The sequence below is a fragment of the Muntiacus reevesi genome, chromosome X (genome assembly GCF_963930625.1).
Source record: "Muntiacus reevesi chromosome X, mMunRee1.1, whole genome shotgun sequence".
Lineage (NCBI taxonomy): Eukaryota > Metazoa > Chordata > Mammalia > Artiodactyla > Cervidae > Muntiacus > Muntiacus reevesi.
Window position 1 is genome coordinate 116,777,802 of NC_089271.1, and position 19,815 is coordinate 116,797,616.

Sequence of the window (19,815 nt, forward strand, 5' to 3'; positions counted from 1 at the left end):
ACACACTCCAGTATTCTGGCCTAGAGAATTCCATGGACTGTATAGTTATGGGGTCTCAAAGAGTCAGACACGACTGAGCAACTTTCACAAGATTGTACAGTTTCCCAAAGACAATGCATTGCCTGAGGCTGTCTTGTCTACTCTGTTTCTCCTAAAGCTGGGGTTGAGATTGTATCATTTATAGATTGCTTGTGCTGTTCTGCTTGCCTTAGACAAAAATTTTAATATAAAAATGAGCAAAGGAACCAGAGCCTGGGCAGCTTGAGGGGCAAAGAGAAAGGGGTGAGGAGAAGGGAAAGTTAACTGAAAAAAAAGCCTAACTCTCCTCTCCCCCACTGATGCCACTGCCCCTGGGGTTTCCAGGACCCTTTTAGTCTGCCCTCTAGTCCATGGGGCCCTCCTTCCTTTTGAGGCCACTATGAATGACCAATAAACATAATATTCAGCTTCAACTGTAATCAAATATAAACAAATTAATTAGAATAATGCTTTGCTTTTAGATTAGCAATAATAAAATAATACCTAATAACAATATGAGTGAGGATGTGGGGAAATGGACAGCGTCATACATTACTTGAGGGAGTGGAAATTGGTACAACCTTTCTTACATGGAAATTGAATATACTGATTAAAATGAAGACTGCAAATCTTTTTTTTAGCTCACCCAAATGTTTATATATATACATATTTATTTAATATATATATATTTAATTGAAGTATAATTTATTGACAGTATTGTGTTAGTTTCAGGTGTACAATAAACTGATTCAGTTATATATGTGTGTGTGCACTCAGTCGTATTCAACTCTCTGTGATCCCGGTGACTGTAGCCTGCCGTCTCCTCTGTCCATGGAATTTTCCAGGCAAGAATACTGGAGTGGGTTTTCATTTACTACTCCAGGGGATCTTTCTGACGCAGGGATCGAACTCGTGTTTCCTGCACTGGTTTACCATTGCACCGCCTAGGAAGCCCTCAGTTTTATGGAGGGCTTTTCTGTCTGACTGACTTACTGTCTGAGCCACCGGGGAAGCCTATATATCTATATCTAAATATACTTTTTCAGATTCTTTTCCACTGTAGGTTATTGCACGATATTGAATATAGTTCCCTATGCTATACAGGTCTTTGTTCTTTATCTCTTTTCTATATGAAAAAGTGAACGTGTTGGTCATAGACATTCCCTTCTCCAGGGAATCTTCCCGACCCAGGGATCAAACTTGGGTCTCCCGCAGAGCAGGCAGATTCTTCACTGTCTTTTATATATAGCAATGTGTTAATCCCAAACTCCTAATTTATCCCTCTCCCTCCAGTAACCATAAATTTGTTTTCTATAAGACCACAAATCTTTTGACAGAGTACTTCCTTTCATGCAAATGTGCAACAATATCTCTATGTATAAAAGATGTCTAACCTTGCCAGCAAACAAAATATGCAAATTAAAACAATGAGATGTCATTTTCACCTAGAATGCCCAAGATTTAAAAGAACATCAGTGCTATTATTAAGAAAGTAGAGGATGTTCATGGATACCTTAGAGCTGTGTGGAAGACAGTTTGACAATATGTATCAAAATCATTAAACAAATGAAAAACTTTTGATCCAAGAACTCCATTTCTAGGAATGTACCGGAGTGAGACATCAGAGAAGTATACAAAGATATGCCTGAGGATGCTAATCTCAACACTGTTTATGACTGTGGAAACTTTGAAACCATCCAAATATCCTTCAGTTAATGATTGGCCTGCCATAAGGAGTCATACACGGTACTATTAATCACAAAGAATCAATATGAAAGGATATGCAAGATATATCATTATGTTTAAAACAACTGTCAAAGCAGTATGTTAGTATGATTTCACTTTTGTCTTACTATTGGTGTGTGAAATATATGTGTGTGTGTGTGTTTTGTTTATTAAAATGGACTAAAACATATACCAAGTTGTTAATAGTCTTTTTTTCTGGTGGTTGTGATCCTAGAAAATTTGCTTTTCTCATAATATATACTTGAGGTTCAATGATCTACAAACAATTGGTAAAAATCATATATATTAAAAATTAAGAAATTTTGTAAAGTTGCTAAGCTTCTCTGATAGTTAAATAAGTGCAAATTAGAAGAATAATAAGATACAACTGTTGTCTATTATGTTGAGGAAAAAAATTCCAAGACTGACAATATTGGGTAGAGCTTCCTTCTCTAAACTTCTTTGATCAACCGCATGCATTAGGAAATCTTTCTGACCTCAAACACTAAATAGCTATGCTATGTGATGGTTTTTTATAATAAAGAATGAATGATATTATTCATCTTCTTCTTCCACTTGCAAATTCATGTTTACAATGATGCTATTGCAGTAAATTTTGGCATAAGAAAAACTGGAAACGTTCAGAACACCCATCAACAAGGGACTTGGTATAAGAATTATTGAACACTATGAGCTGATATATGTATTGGTGTAATTATCCATCTTCAAGGAGAGTGAGGTAGTTGTGTGTTATTGACATGGTAAGGGCACCTTATCAACACATCACATCTGGAGGTATATACAGGAAACAATCTCAGTTCCTGGCTGCTGGGGCGGGGTGGGGAAAGGGAAACTAAGCAGGGAATTCACTTTCCATTGTTCTCATTGTGCTGCTGACAAAGTCTAAACTCGCTTTTAGACTTTTCCCATTAGCAGAATACTACAGATACAAAGCAAAAACAAATAAGACGCTTGAATGAATAAAGCAGAATGCACACAAGTTAAAGTTCAATTAGTTGGTCTGGTGTGTTTGTACTAGCTTACAACCGGGGACCGAAAAAATTCCTAAAGGGACTTGAGGCGACGGGAAATGCCTTCAAGCTTCGAAGCTGCTCAAGATCGTGCTTATGAAGCAAAATTTCTAACGTTTCGAGCAAGTTTCACTTTGCTTCCGTTAAAATTTAAAAATTAAAAGTTGAAAAAGGACCACTGGGGTGAGGAAGCTAGGTCTCCGGGACAAACTGCGGGCCCCTCCCCGCTCCTCCCGTCTCCCCCTTAACATTGCCCCTTCCCCGTCCCAGGGCTCTGGATCCCTGGCGCTCTGCCTGATCCCGCCCCACGCGGCCCCGAGGCAGCCTAGGAGGGCGGCCCGGCGGGGCACCAGTGCCCGCTGTGGCCAGAGCACAGCCAGAGGAGGAGGGAGCACAGCTAGAGGAGGAGGGATCCCGCAGTGCAGCACAATTAGCATCTGCTGCCGCGCGATCCACCTAACGCGCCGATTCCCCCGCGAGCGTCCTTCTGTCCCCTGAACCAGCGGGAATCACCTGGCTCTGGGCGGTGTACCCGGGGCCACAGCTAACCGATGGCAGCAGCAGCGGCCCTGTCGGGCGTAGCAGTGAGGCTGTCGCGCTCAGCCACGACCCGTGGCTCGTACGGTGCCTTCTGCAAGGGGCTCACGCGCACGCTGATCACCTTCTTCGACCTGGCCTGGCGTCTGCGCATGAATTTCCCCTGCTTCTACATAGTGGCTTCGGTGATTCTAAACGTCCGCCTGCAGGTACATATTTAGAGCAACTCACTTTGTGGCAGTGGGGAGGCCCAGCAGGATGGCTGACCTCCACCCACTGGCTCACCCGCCCTAGAGCACAGTGCCCAGCTCGCCTCGCGCGCACACACACTTGCCGGCCTGTCCTGCTGTCGCCCTATCTTTTCATATAAACGCGCGGCTAGAAATCATTATTTGTGGAAAGCCTGCAATCTAACCAGGAAACTCTAAAATAAACGAGAAGTTGAATCTCAAGGAAGTAGCTAATTCAAGGAACAGAACTTAAAAATCTGAAAATCCTCAGAAATATTTACGAAGTTCTTCTGTACATAAAGGGCTCCTTCCCTCATGGCTCAGCTGGTAAAGAATCAAATGAGCACGCACGTTGGGAAATTACAAAGAGCACAGGATGCGCTAAAGGAGAAAAAAAAGGAAAAGTTACCAAAGACTTAAATAAACTGCACAAGAATGGTCCAAATAGGAAGCAAATCTTCCAAATTTGAAAAAGAAGTGAAAGGACTTCCCATTGGATGGAAGCTGGAGGAAACTGATCACATGATCTGGAAGACATACTTGTCTTCATCCCCCAAAGGAAAAGACAGAACCTTCAGGAGAAAACAAACATTTCAAACTGTACAAGGAGAACATGCTTCCTATATGAAGCAACCTCAGTTTTCAACCATTGTGGGGAGTGTGAGAAAGGAAATCGGAACACTGGCATATGTGGATCAAGACTCTGCAATCACAGAAAATCCAATCATAGCTTCAACTTTCCTATTCAATGAATAGTGTTTAAATAACCATTACAGAGGAAATATTAGTTATGCTCTTTCGCTTTTAGAGTAATTCTCTAGACAAATCAGGGAAGACTAAATTATGGTCATAGAACAGAATGGGAATGGTAATCAACTTTGACAAGTACAGGCAACAAGTTGGCAAGCAGAGGGGAGGAAAGGGAATAGTGGTGTTATTCTCCTAAACTAGGAAGTCTCTAGGTGAAAGAATAAGGCAGATTCAGGGGTTACATTTTTAAACTGAAGGAGTTAACCAACAGGAAACTTAAAAATAGTGATACAATGGTAGGGAAGTGGGGCAGGAAAACCCAGGAGACAGCAGGAAGGCAGCAGAAAACGTCTCACTTCATCAAAGTTAACAAATAGTAAGAAAAGCATATTACTAGGAAAAACGGAGTTAACCTCTAAACAGACATGTAAAGTTTTTGCCTCTGGAATGGGAAGGCAAAAGCTAAGAAGGGTAGGTGGGGATTCACTGCTTTTCATTATATGCTCTTTTGTACTGGTTGATTTTTTTTATAATCCTTTATATGCATGTATTATCTTGATTAAAAATAAAAACCTATTAAAAATGAATTTACTGCAGTTGGAAGGAAATTTGGGGGAAGGGGTTGGGGAGTGGCCCATGAGTCCAGGTAGGTTCTGCCTTCCTATCTTTCTGCAATAGTGGATGCATATCCTAAACTGTTCCTGAAAGATCACATGAAATATGATTTCCTTGCTTTCCAAGTACAGCATAAGATCATAAGGAAATGCCTGATGAAATGATCAGTAATCTTCAGACAGTCCAGAGCTTCCTTACTCTATGAAACTTCTCATGAGCTAATCTCTGCAATGTCATGTTTAAGGTAAAAACAAAACAAAAAGTGTGATTTAATTTTTCTTTTTTTTCTTTTCTTTTATTTTTTTCCATTTATTTTTATTAGTTGGAGGCTAATTACTTTACAATATTGTAGTGGTTTTTGTCATACATTGACATGAATCAGCCATGGATTTACACATATTCCCCATCCTGATCCCCCCTCCCACCTCCCTCTCCACCCGATTCCTCTGGGTCTTCCCAGTGCACCAGGCCCGAGCACTTGTCTCATTCATCCAGCCTGGGCTGGTGATCTATTTCACCCTAGATAATATACATGTTTCGATGCTGTTCTCTCGAAACATCCCACCCTTGCCTTCTCCCACAGAGTCCAAAATTCTGTTCTGTACATCTGTGTCTCCTTTTCTCTTTTGCATATAGGGTTATTGTTACCATCTTTATAAGTTCCATATATATGCATTAGTATACTGTATTGATCTTAATCTTTCTGGCTTACTTCACTCTGTATGATGGGCTCTAAGTGATTTAATTTTTCAAAACTGAAGAATTGGGCAAGTACTCCATGATGTTTAGACAAGGTTCTCACATTTTAGTATTGATCATAATAGCAAGGGGGTGGGGGGGGGGGATAAGCTAAATATGCAACAGAAGCTGGGCTAAACAGAAATAGTCCATCAACGGAATGGGGTAGTATGTGCATGCTCAGTTGCTCAGTCCTGTCTGACTTGTTGTGATCCCAGGGGCTGTAGCCTAACAGGCTCCTCTGTCCATGGCATTTTCCAGGCAAGAATACTGGAGTGGGTTGCCATTACTGAGCCAGACAGAAATATATATTATATAACATACACTCTTCTTAATTATAGAGAACTAATACTTGGAAACACTATATGCACAGCATATCCCCAAATATGCATTCATGGCTTTCATGAAGTGGCTAAAAGGATCACTTCTCATAGGGAGGTATTAGATTACCTGCTACCTTTAGGGGATCAGGTTCCCCAGGTGGCTCGGATGGTAAAGAATCTGCCTGTCATGCAGGAGGCCAGGGATCGATCCCTGGGTTGGGAAGATCCCCTGGAGAAGGGAATGGCAACCCACTCCAGTATTCCTGCCTGGAGAATCCCATGGACAGTGGACCTGGCGGGCTACAGGCCATGGGGTCGCACAGACACGACTGAGTGACTAGCTTTAAGGGGAATACATCACTAGACAAAGGGGCGAGCTTAACAAACAGGGGAACTTTTAGCATGGCCTGAAGACCCCATCCTCTTGTCACCGGCTCCTGTTCTTAGTGCATCAGACTCCAGAGCTTAGAGCTCTGCCCCGGTTCAGGTGATAATGCACATGACAGAGCCGCAGCTTCCTTGGTCATGCTGGTGTTCATTGTGAATAATTAAAACAAACAAGTGAGATCTTCTAAAGCAAATGAATTTTATTGGAAGAACACAGGTATTTAACAAAATACGAGAAACTGAAGCAAGGAATACATTTTAAAGACACAGAAATGAGGCTAAATCAGGGAAACTCAGCTGTACGGCCTTTTGTTTTGTTTTCTCGCCATGCCATGCAGCATGTGGGATTTTATTTCCCCCACCAGGGACTGAACCCCCCCCCCCATATTGGAAGCATGGAGTCTTAACCACTGGACTGCTGGGCAAGTCCCAAGAGTATGTCTTTTTATATTCTCTGCTGTGAAAGGTTACCAGTGAACCTTTGAAGGCTCTCACTCATTCTTGCGGGTCTAGTCCCAAACCATAACAAAAGTATTACTGGCTCAACTAGGATAAGATGAAAATTATTCCAAACCAGCTAGCTACGGCCAGGAAACTCAGTGGCACAGAAAAGAGAAGGCTGTGGGAAGGTCTCAGAGAAATGAGGCCTGCTAGAGAGACCAATCAGCCTGAGACAGTGCCTTCAAACATCTGGAATACAAAAACAGCACACACGCACTTTGGCATGCCCCCATGGGTACAATATTTTTAAAGATTTCTTGAGGAAGCACAAAAGCACATATTATACAAAATGAAAACAACCCAAAGTCCAAGCCATTCCCAAAGGCACAATACCCCAAAGTCAATTTCTGGTCAAATGACAACTCGCTGATGTCACAGGGCCACTCCTTGAGCCGAGGTCCTCTGTATGAAGCCGTAGACTTCTGCAGAACTGCTGAGATTCTATGAAATTCAAAATCCTATGGACTAAAGGTTAACCTTATAGACCACTAATGCAGATACTATGTATATATAGAGAAACCAAGGCAAAACCATAATTCAGAAGCTGTAAATGGCATTAACCATTTCCCAAAGGAGAAATATTCTTCCCTCTCAGTTCTAAACTATAAAAACTCTTGGAGGGAAGTGACACTCATTTGTGACCATGGAAGGTTCCTTTTTATTATTTTTTAAACCCCTTTATTGAGGTATGAGCAATGATTGACATACAAAAAGATGTACACATTTTAATGTATACAATCGAATGAGTCTGGAGATAAGTATACATCCGTAAAGCATCTCCATAATCTATACCATAAACACACCCATCCACTCTGAAGTTTCATTCTACCTTCATAATTTACTATTAGTAGTATTTAGTAATAAAAACATGACAGATCAAGATCCACTCTCTTAGCCTTTTCAGGACACATTAGTCCCGGGGTCTGGAGGAGATGCACAGGTGCTTGGTTCCTGGCTTTAACTATATCCTATATCCTGTAGCTCAGTACTCTGACAACCTACTAGAGGAAAATCTACAACAGGCCTTTCAGCATTCTGGAAGGGGCTTCGTCTGACTGATGGGGGAGGCTGGGTAAACCAGTGAATCTCCTTAGGATTCACTAAAGTGGGTCCACTGCTGCTCTTTTCCAAAGCTGATAAGAAGTAGTACAGTAGGCTTGCACTTGAATAAGGAGAAGCAAAGGAAGCTCAGAAAGCCAACCCAAATCGAAACTGTGAGGTGGCCTGGCTGGCGACACTCAGTAACCCATTATGGGTGCATGCTAGAGTCAGCATAGTGGACTGGGAGGGCAAATTCAAATCCATAGGGATGAAGAGACCATTCAAACTGTCCAGGAATGCACAGATTTGACTCATCTGTCCACTCTTTTTGACAGAGCTGCACACTAAAATTCCATAAGTAAATCTCTGTCGGATCTGAGTCCTTGCCTCCTCCCAAGTATTCTAGCAGGTCCTGTGCACCACAAGACACAGAAATCGGACCTCTGCCAATTGGAGATCAAATCTCTGCTCCTTCAGAGTATTTGACAAAGGGACAGTGAGAGAGAAGTTCAGCTCCGCTTGCCAACAGACTGCTGACGTCAGCAGAGTGACTTAAACCTTCTCTAAACAAGGTTTGTACTCTTCATCCTCATCCCCAGTGATCCTATTGATCACAGAGAATTCACCCTGAGGACATATGTATGGTTTAAAAGCTCCTAGAGGACAAGCAGTCACTCATCCTTTTCACTTGTCCTTCAGGTGCTGTTTCTACAAGTTCCTCTTGAGGAATTCCTCTGCCCAGGTCTGCCTATGGCAAGAACGTTAGAATCAGCACTTGGAGGGATGGTGACGATCCCCAGGGGACCCGGTATCTCACGGGGAGCACATTGTAAGGGACACTCAAATAAGGAAAATTAAATTGCTCATGCTGAAAAGGGACAAGGACTTCTTTCTCACATTTCCTCAAAAACTATAGTGTGGTCAGTTCTTTGTCTGACTCTGCGAAATCACTTCAGTCGTGCCTGACTCTGTGTGACTCCACAGATGGCAGCCCACCAGGCTCCACTGTCCCTGGGATTCTCCAGGCAATAGGCTGCCATTTCTGACTCTCTGCAGTGTATGCAAATCTTTTCTGTAAGTTAAATAAGCCTCTTGGGAATTTGAAAAACAATGAGTGTTCTTTCAGGGACCTGGCAGAAAAAGCAGTGACCAAGAGCCCATAAAGCTACAGGAAAAGGACAGAAAATATCACCGGGGGAAAAAAAATAGTGTAAGCAACAGCAGTCCCTTCTCAGAACTCCCTTAGATTATATACTGTGCAATAGTACAGCTGGACAAAGAGCTCCCCTTCCACACCAGCCATTTGTCACAGGTCTAGGCAACACAAAGCAAGGAAGAGACAGCAAAGCCTTCACTTGCAGACAAAATCACAATTCACTTGGGAAAATCGAAAACAATCCTGTTCCCACAATCAATGTCCTAGTTTATACCAAAGCTGTAGCATCTTATAGTATATCCATCAGGGTCCATTGTTAATTTTTGTGCCTCAGCTATGCTAACCCATAGGAAGGGCATGAGAATGGAGAAAGGAGACAGGGGAAAGAGCCCTGAACCCACAATGCACACCACAGTCGTCACACCAAAGACCCTTGTCCTTCCCACTGGCAATCTTTCCTTATACTCTCAGAGCCGCCTCCTCATAGCCCTGCTGGGCCCAAATTTCCCAAATCAAGAGAAAGAAAAAGCCTGACCTGGGGAAATCATCAGGCCCTGTCACTCCCCCAATTGAGTTCCCCTTTCCTCTCCCCCATTCCAGTAGCACAACACCACAAACAATGCATAACTGTCCCTCCACTGTTGTACCAACAACACCTTCTTCCTTGAGAGTGCAGAGAAGGTTCCCCTGAGGCAATGTCACCCCCAGCAACAGGAAACCCCAAATGGAAGAGGAGCAACCACCAGCCAGCCTTTCTGCTAGAAAGGCTTTCTAGCAGATACACGGGTGGGAGAGACAGCTACAGCCTGGGGGTGCAGCCCTCTCCAGCAAGAGGAATACAAGGACTTCATCCTCCAGCTGGGGCACCTGACTCAGGTGGTTCCTACAATCCATGATCATCGGCATATGCCCGGAAGGAAGCAAAAGGCCCTGGATTCACGGACAGTTCACTGACTAAACCCATTGGACCTCTGTCTTCCAGCCAATGTGCAGAGTGTGCTCAGTGGAAGAGTGCAGAAAGTGAATCTGGAACATTCCAACCACATTCTGACAAACAGAGTTGGGACTCCTCAGGATTCCCAAAGTGCCCTCGCTGGGCACAATGGCACAGAGTTCTGACATCACGCTACCGCCACCTTTTGCCCCAGACTCAACATTTCCCATGCCTCACATGCTGTCATAGCCAATATGCACCATTTGGGACTTTAGCAAGGCACCTGAGGTGTGTGAGTGTCAAAGGAAGAAGTGTCTGGTTGGTATATCAGTAGAACACACCAGCAACACCAGTACACATTCATGTGCCTCTTTATGGCCACAGGTAGTCTCAACAGATGAGTTGAGTGGTCTACTCAACCAACTGTAGTCAACATCAGCGGGCGCCTCCCAGGAGATCCTCTCAGACTACTGCTTTAGGCCACAGTATAGGAGGGGGAAAGGTCACCTTTCCTGAGCTGCTTTTCACAACCTAAGGCAGTGCATAGACTGAAGCAGGACCACAAGAACATCCCTAACAGTGAAGTCCAGAATTCTGAGGAATGCTCTCACATAGGGTAAAGCCTTCATCATGAAAGTCTCACCTTTGCCAGAAAGGAATCCACTGTCATGGCACACTCAGTGATGTGCACTATTATGTTCAGTCCCCTTGCTACAATGATCCCATGCAGTACCAGGGATTGAGAAATAGGTAGGAGACACTTTTGACCACAGAAAGTTCATTGCACCTTTCACATTGAGGGCCTATGTCTCCCATCCAGCTTTCTCCTTGTGCTCTGACAGCAGCTCTACAGAGCGTCACTCTTCCCAGCCCCTTCCCCACCTCTAGGCTTTAGGCACCCCAACGAAGATCCGTATGTAACCAGTCATTCCATCTTTCCTGACCAGGGAACTCCTTCCCACTTTGAGCCTCTAATCTCTACAGTACTTCTCCTGAAAAGAACCGACAATCAAAAGTGGCCTGAGAACCACTCATGAAACTCGTTTAGCTCAAGATTCAATTGGTAGAGCTACTATGGAAAACAGTATGAAAGCCCCTCAAAAAACGAAAAACAGAACTACCATCTACTCCAGCAATCCCACTTGTGGTATGTATCCTAAGGAATACCTCACACCAAGAATTTCTAGAACATTCACATTCCCACGAGTGAGTAGACATTCACTAGGTACTGTCTCATGAACCTAAGTGACATGGCTGGCCTGGGGATGAATTCCTGGGACAGAACCAGCAAGCTAGATTCCATCTCAAATTCAGAAGAGGATTACCTTCTCTTTCCACGAGAGCCCTGATCTGTGACACTGTCACCAACTGGAGAGTCAACTTTTTGGCATCTTCAACCTTGTGACTTATTTTGAAGTGCCACTACACAGCAGATTGACCTCCTAAACCATCCATTTAGGTTTTCTTGACCCCTGCCTCAAATGAAGTCAGCCAAGATGACGTTGATGGGCAGTGGGAACAAGTGTGTGTGGAAGGGGAGGAAGGCCTCATGGTTATCCTTAAGTTTCACAATTGTCTTGACTAGGAAATAGGCAGTTTTGATCATCATCGTGTTACCTGGGGAAGGAACATGGGCTTAGGGCAGGTTTTTCTAAGTATCTCAGGCTTCAGGTTTTCACTGAGTAGGAAGCTATCACGACCCCCATCTTTCACAGCTTTAAAGTAATTTCCCCAATTACAGGGATAAACACAAAGTCTTTAAACATGGCCTCTTAAAACTACATACTTTAGTTTCCAATCACAAAGAAGTGTGGATTCTCTTTTAACCTTTGGTGAATGAAATTCAGGTTCTGTGATGCCACCTTCTGGATAAAACCCGTGCTAATAAGGCAACACAGGAGCCCGAGGTATCTATGAAACTAGAGCTTAGAAGTGTCTTGGAATGCACCTTAGAACAGTTCATATTTCTCTAGAGCACTTTCCCCCCACCCCAACTGTGAAAACTCTTCCACAGATTTTCAACAAATTAACCACTGCCCAGAAAAGAAGTAACGTTACACAGACAGTGAATGCGAGGAGACCTTTTCGGCACTGCCAGTTAACAAGCACCGTCTTGGTGCCAGAACTTTGGTGCTGAGCCAGATCAGCTTCGGCATAAGGCGTCAGAGATGGTCACACAAGTAAGTGGCTCAGAGTAAGGCAAGGTATGAGTTGCTGGGCTACCTCTTGGCATCACAGCAGGATTTAACAGGCTGGTTTCCAAACAGAAGCCCTGTAATATCTGAGGAGATTTGCTGGCCCTGTGAAAGGAAACAAACGTTTGGTTGAAATGGGGGCCTGGACAGGTAGGGAGACGAGCTAAATGAAGCCACAGTGATCTGTTCCCATATTCTGGAAATTGTGTGCTAATCCCTTCAGTACCTCCTTTGTGCTGAGCACTTTACAAGAACCATACAAGAGATATCCATGAGAGCAAGGTGTGATTCCCATTTGGCAAATGTGGAAATTGAGGCTCAAAGATGGCAGTAAGAAAGAGTCAGACTCAGACACTAAAATTTATTTTTAATGAAACAGGAGGCATTGTCTCAGCAACATCTGCAAGGCAAAAAATAACAGTATTGTGCCCCCCGCACCCCCTCCCCCACAAATGGCAGAAGGGTAAATATTTAATGAAGTATTGACCTGCATATTACTTGAATTGTTAGCCTACATCTCCAGGACCCCTGCAAAGTAAATGCCCACCAACTTATAGTGGGGATAGACAGGGAGAGTATCATGATCTGCCACTCACTTGGTGTACAGGCCTCATCTTTCTCCCCTTTCCTAAATAGAGCTGACTTGAAATTACATTCAAATCCATGTTCCCTGACCTGAAAAAAAACAGCACTCCCACAGTCTCTCGATTCGTGAAATTTGTTTTTCACAATCCCAACCAGTCCAGCCTGCTTCTGCCTGGTGTTACAAGTGTTATCCAAAAGGATAAAAAGACAGATCCAAACTCTGATGTGAAGATGGCAAGATCAGGCTTTTTGGAATGGTGACATTCTAATAAATTCAGTATGTGTGTAATAATGGCACTCACGCCGAACTGGAACAAGAAGCCACTGACTAGTTAAAGACATCGATTATAAACATAGTGTCTGAGCAGCGCTCAGGGAGTGATCCTGACACTGTTGCAAGTTCCTATCTTAGAGACCCAGGAAAGACATTTCAACACCATGTTAAAAAATGTTGCAGCTGATGGGATGGATGCTACCCTCCTCCCAGGATTTGTGGCCCCACAGAACATAAGGTTGCACTTACTCATCTGGCAGGTCTGGACAGCTAATTCCGGGTCCACTCTCTTCTCATTACAGGCCCATCGGCTGGCCAGTACTCGATTTTGCCATCATCAGGTCCTGAAGGAAACAGTGATTATACAGATCTACAAGGAGACTTGCTTACAGCTGGACAGCCTAACACAGTTGCAGGAAAATTAGGTAAGTTGGAAGCTCGTAACATGAGTGGCTGGGGCAAACTTCCCCTTCCCCTGATCCACAAAACACCAAGGCAGCCAAGGGCCGTCAGCTGTCCTAACACCGCACGCGATCCCTCAGAGCCTTACTGTCTCAATGATTAAGAAAGGTCACTCAAATGACCAAGATCAACATTTGAAGCAAGCCCCGGCAACGATATATCCACCCCAAACGCCCTACAATATAAAGCAGAATCAGCTTCATGGCGGCTGCCACTCACCAGTCAGACTGTCTGGCACCCCCATCCACCCAACCAAACGCTCCCGCCCTTTCCTCACTTTAAGCCGCAAACACGACAAAGCAGTAAGACCACAATTGGGAAGGAGGCTCCGAGACCCACATTTAAACAAAGAACGTCTTCTTCAAGTTTCATCATGCCATTACAATAATGCCCAACACCAAAGCCGGAAGTGCCTGAGAGATCCTCTCCGCCATCCACCCAGGAGCATGCAGACACATCTGTCAAAGTGTCCATGAGGACACACCATCTACCCCACTCTCCAAATCACACCACAGATGGCCAGATACGAATAAAGTTAGTAAAACTTACACATCTGCGATCTCCGGAAAGGGAGCCGCCATGTTAAATCCTAACGGAGGAAAACGGTCTACGGAAGCCCCCACAGCACAATCCAGACAGTCAAGAGCTTAGGCACGCGCTAGGGTTTCTTCCACAACGTTTCACGTCCCCGCCTCCCAACATCGTCATTGGTGGGCCTGCAATGATTGACGGGGAGATTGGCCATTCCTCTCAGGGAGGTCTACTGGTGGGAAACTGTCTATTTGCCAAGGCCCAGCTGAAGTCATGAAATCTCTGCTCGTATTCCTATGTCTTTCTATATCCCTGTCCATCTCTCTATGCCTAGCTCTACTTCTTAGGCCCTTGCACATACCTTGTGCTTTGTTTCGTGTCATCTCAGACGTTGGAAAGCATGCACGCTCAAGTTACCCAGGCCTAGGTCAATTCCATCCCTTTCCAGGAAGCCTTCCAGGTTTTACTCCTTCCAGGCAAAACGTGAGCTCTTCATATGAGATACGGACATGGAGATGTATCAGAGCAGAAATGCAGAGGACTGTTTCTGAGCCCTGGGGTCAGATAGTACATGGCTATTCGTGGTGTGAGGGACCCAAGGTTTGCACTTGGATATTTTGCAAGTCAGTTCAGGTTACAGACATTTGGGGAAGACGAGGGAACACTGACAACAGGCTAACTCTTAGAAGCTTGCTAGGATTGGTACCACCCTTTTCAGGAACTCCATATCCTTTCCTGCTTTTCTGTCTGTGAAAATCTTGTCCTTCCTATAAGGCCCAGGCATAAATCACTTCCTTAGCTCTTTTCTTGAATTCATGTTCCCACCCCAAGCACAAGAGCTATTTCTCCTATTGCTATAGGAAGAAAGTAATGAGGATTTCATATCTCTGCTGCAAAGGTCACTAAGCTTCACAGTTATACAAAATGAGACTGGAAGCCCACTTCTCTCTAGGAAGCCTCTTGCTGAGAGATTTCTGCACCTGCGCTCAAATTGTAAGTTGTACAAACAAGAAGGTGCAGTTTCCCCTAGGCGTGACTACCTTGAGTGTTGAACTCATCTACACTCCACATGGTGTGTGGACCACATAGCCACTGGGTCCCTTAGCTGGACTGCGTGGTCACAGTGCACAGTGCTCCGAGGAAAGATGATCTGATGCTAGCACTGTCCTTCCCGTGGGAGAGATCCTTTAGGAGGGTATCTGAGGCTTCATGGTGTGCACAGTGTTATGCAGCAGTCCGTGACGTGGCCCTACCCACTGTGACGGCTAATTTTATGTGCCACGTTGACTGGTCATGGAGCGTCCAAATTAAACATTACTTCCAGTTGTATCTGTGAGGGTGTTTCTGGATGAGTTGAGCATTTGAATCGGTGACTTAGTGAAATAGAAGGCCTTCCCCAATGTGGGTAGGCATCATGCAATCCGTTGAGGGTCCAAATGGAACAAAAGGCAGAGAAAGGAAAAATTCTCCCCTTTTTTGCCTATCTCACTGCTTGAGAAAAAACGAGTCTCCACGTTTTCTCCTTCTCCTCAACCTGGATTCACACCACCAGCCCCCCTGGTTCATAGGCATTCAGAGTGGGACTGAATTATACCACTGGCTCTCCTGGGTTTATACCTTGTAGGCAGGAGATTGTGGAATTTCTCAGCCTCCATAAATAGGGAACTAAACTCAGGTTAAACCTCAAGATATATAGATAGATATGTAGATGTATACATATATATGGGCTTCCTTCTTAGCTCAGTTCGTAAAGAATCTGCCTGCAATGCAGGAGACCAAGGCCTGATTCCTTGGTCAGGAAGATTCCCTGGAGAAGGACATGGCAACCCACTCCAGGATTCCTGCCTGGAAATCCCATGGGCAGAGGAGCCTGGCGGTCTACAGTCCATGGCGTCACAAGAGTCGGACATGACTTAGTGACTAAACGAACAGCCAATATATAGATAGATAGATAGGTATAGATAGATATAGATAAACAGATAGATAGATATAGATATAAAATGTCTCTTATTTGCTCTGTTTTCTTGAATAACTCTGACTGTTAAATCTGGAACATCACATCCAGGTGCAACTCTTAGACTTGGCTTCATAGTCCTCAAATAGAATTTGGAAGAAACAGGAAAATGAAACACATGAAAATTAGTTCCAAACTGTGAGTGAGGAAACTAAGATACCAGAAACAAACAGCCAGATATTGACTCAGAGGGGTTTCATTTCCACTAGATTAACTGCTCCTTCACAAGCCCAGAGAAAGCTTACAGGTGAGCTCTTCTAGAACTGGGCTTGTTCGGTGAGCCTCTGACAAAGATTCAGAGGGCAGGAGAGTTGTTGCAGGCCTTGTCCAGTAATCAGTAAAGGATGATGAATCCACATGGGGAGGGAAGACAAATAAGACTGGGGCCATTGATGTGAATCCTGCCCCAGGATCTGCCAAGTCTTTCCCATGTGTTCCTAGGCTTGTCCCTCTGACTGGCATCAGCAGGTGGGTACATGCTGGACCCTCTCAATCCCTGGCATACAATGACCACTACCACACAGGTCCTATCTTTCAGATCACCAGTGTCTCCTTGATCTGTGGCCAACATTCATTCTTTTTCATTTTTCTCTTGTCTAACTGCGCAGTTTATGGGTTCTTAGTTTTCTGACCAGGGGACCAATCCTGGGCCCACAGCAGTGAAAGCACTGAGTTTTAAGCACTGGACCACCAGGAAAGGCCTGCCTTTCATTCTTGTCTCATTGATAACTCATTCCACATTCATGGTCTCTCTGAAGAAAATCATATCTTCTTACCTACTGTGTACAGTACATGGGCATGTGGTGTACTCTTGGGATTGATACCACAATTATCCCTCCTACCAGTTGAATATCCTTCGTTGTTTTGTGCCTCAGTTTCCTAATCAGTAGAGTGAGGATCCTAATAAGAACTCTGTCATCAGGCTGCCATGACCCTTGGTGAGTTCATGACAAGCATTTAGACCAGAGACTAACACACACTAACTAGGACTGTGACCTTATCACCAGGCAGGTCTCTGGTCAAATACAACCTCCTTTCTGGAGACTTTCCCATGCTAGCTCTGCCAACACTAATCTGCTTTCTCTGATTCTTTTTCTACTTACCATTCATGTAATGTAATCCACATCTTACAACGTGTTGGCCAGTTTGCCAGTTGTTTTGTTCCACAATTATTGCTTACATCTATGCTAATGTCTTTGTTGACTTATTAACTTTTGCACGTCTAAATCTGTATGTCTTGTTCTTAAAACTTGTAGGACCAGTTTCCAATTCATCAGCTTAGTCGCTCATTTTCTCCTGGTATAATATAGCTCAACATTCAGTGCAATACATATGAAGAATCAATAGCACAGAAAGGCACACTGAAATAGTACCTTTCATTAGGGGATCCCCCGTGATATTCGATATTCCTCATGAGAATGTCATCAAGTCCCTTGTCCACTCAATGGTTTTACCAGAACGCACAACGGGGGTGGTGCCCTAATAAGAAAAATTGGCAAAAATGTACTGAAGATTTGGTTGACTGTATCAGGCCTGTCTGTCAAGAAAAGATGCACCAAGCTGAAATGTCTATTGCAGGAGAATTGACATGGAACATGGGCAAGAGAGGAGGCAGCTGAAAGGATTAAGGAGGAGCAAGTGTACAGGAGCAGGAATGTGAAAGAATATGGCCTTCTCAGGGAGGAAAGCTATTCTGGCCTCATGGGAGAAGAGAGTTAATGATACAAAGTGCAAAAGATAAAGGGGAAAAGATAAAAAGCCCATAGCAAGGACACATGGGTTGGATGTGGTAAACTCCATTAAGATCCAATTTGTTTTTCAAATCTACCATTTGGGTGTCAGTGTGCAGAACAGATCAAAACAGTGGGTCACCAGAAAAAGGGAGACCGAGCACCAATCGCGGCCTCACTCCAATATCACGAGGGTCTTGCAGGTGCATGAGCCCGTCTTGTCTGCTGCTCCGTGGAACGGGGCTGTGGATGTGGGTGCCGAAGGTCAGGACGACGGCAGAGCCAAACAAGCAGTGTACGCCACCATCAACTGCATGTTGGGCCAGGTCAACGCCTGTCTGGACCACATGGAGGAGAGGAATGACCACCTCCCTGGCTGTCTTCAAGAGTGCTTGAATCCAAGTGGCAAACTCATCTTGAGATCCAGCACCTGCTCAGGGAGGCCCCTAGCGATTGGCAGCCCCTAGTGGAGCCCTCCAAGGGCCCAAGGGCCAGGCTTCTACCCTGCCTGCCTGAGCCGGCCTCTAGCCTGAGCCCTCACCACCTGGCTGAGGGTGGCCTGCAGATATCCTCGGGGATCTGCCTGCCTGGGCCATCCTTCTAGTACTTCCCTTTTGCATGCTTGGAAGGCCCCCAGCGCCTGGCATCCCCTCCTGGGATCAGGAGTGGGCCTGTGACCCACCCTACTTGCCTACCTCTCCAAATCCTGGATGCTCCTTACTCTGCCCAGGCCATGAGTGTCCCCATTGAACTAGAGTCCATCAGCATACACGTGCACCTGTGCACGTGTGCATGGGCACACACAGAAAGTCATTCACATTCTCAACTTTATATAATATATGCACACCTCCTACAAAAGCTGCGTCCCAAACTTAATCCACCCACGAATGGAATGAAACTGCCTGTTTTCCTGCATTCTGAATTTTAGATTTTCCAACCATCATAGTACATCTTATAGGGAAAAGTCGTGTCTTAATTTCTTTGTTTGAATGTGTTTGAATAATATTTGAGGGCAGACGGAATAACATTTGAATGAAAATGATATCAAATGTTCACCGCACTTCTGTAACTTACCTCTGTTTATTGCCTGATCAAGACCTTGGCCCATCTATCGGTTGGTCAGTGTGAGAGTGTCCCTAGTAAATCCAGACACGTGGCTGGTTCTGAACTGATGGAATTCTGGCTGCAGACTGTGCTCTTAACCTGTGAAGTTCAGCCTATATGTGGATGGTTAGTGTCACAGTTGCCATCCTCCTTCTTCCCCTCATTGGATGGGCTCCATGCTGCCACAAACATAGGGCTGGGCCAGGGTATAGAAATTGTGGTGGGTCGTCTTCTGGGACTTGGGTCATTCATCAAGAGTAGATCTACATTTGGAAGAGTAATGGCTGCCAATATTTGACCCAGATCACTTGTCTGAATCAGCAGACAAACTCAGACCACACATAGCAGGAATCCGACCTTCATATCTGTGCCACCGTGGCTGGAGACCAGGATGCAATTGTAGGCTGTGTCCCTGGGGTACAGATAGATGGATAGATGATGGCTGGAGGGATATAGAGACAGAAGGAAAAAAAGAATGGGGAGGGAGGAGGAAGGCTGAGAGGACAGCAGCACAGGAAGCAAGGCACAGACTAACCTGCATTTGCTTTTGTCTGGAGGAGACTTGTGCCCTAGTGCCTTCGAGGATCCTCACAGCCTCTCCAGTCTGATCCACCCTTTAAGCAGGATTCACCAGAATCCCTCAGTACCTGAAGAACCATCCCGAATGTCAGGAGTGACCACCAGTCACTCCCAAACTCTTAGCAGAAAGGTACTCATTGCGTTTCTAGTCTTGGCATATCTGGGGTGGGGAAAAGAACCAGAACAAAAAGCAGAAAAGGAGCCCAGAATGGGCAAGCCCTTACTCATCCCTTTTTCCTATAGGCTTCCTGTCACCCAGTGTTTCATCTCCAAGTTGACACCTCATTTAAGGAAAAAGGAGGGTAGAAGGAGACAGGAACCCCCTGCTCTGAGTGTGTGTGTGTGTGTGTGGTGG

General features: G+C 44.8%; 1 protein-coding gene across 1 annotated transcript; it reads left to right on the plus strand.

Annotated features, from left to right (window-relative positions):
• The first annotated feature begins 3,145 nt into the window (after positions 1–3,145).
• On the plus strand, positions 3,146–4,861 carry SMIM10 (small integral membrane protein 10). The gene has a single exon (XM_065915847.1). The coding sequence runs from the start codon at positions 3,326–3,328 to the stop codon at positions 3,530–3,532; it is 207 nt and encodes a 68-aa protein (XP_065771919.1). The 5' UTR covers positions 3,146–3,325; the 3' UTR covers positions 3,533–4,861.
• The last annotated feature ends 14,954 nt before the right edge of the window (positions 4,862–19,815 follow it).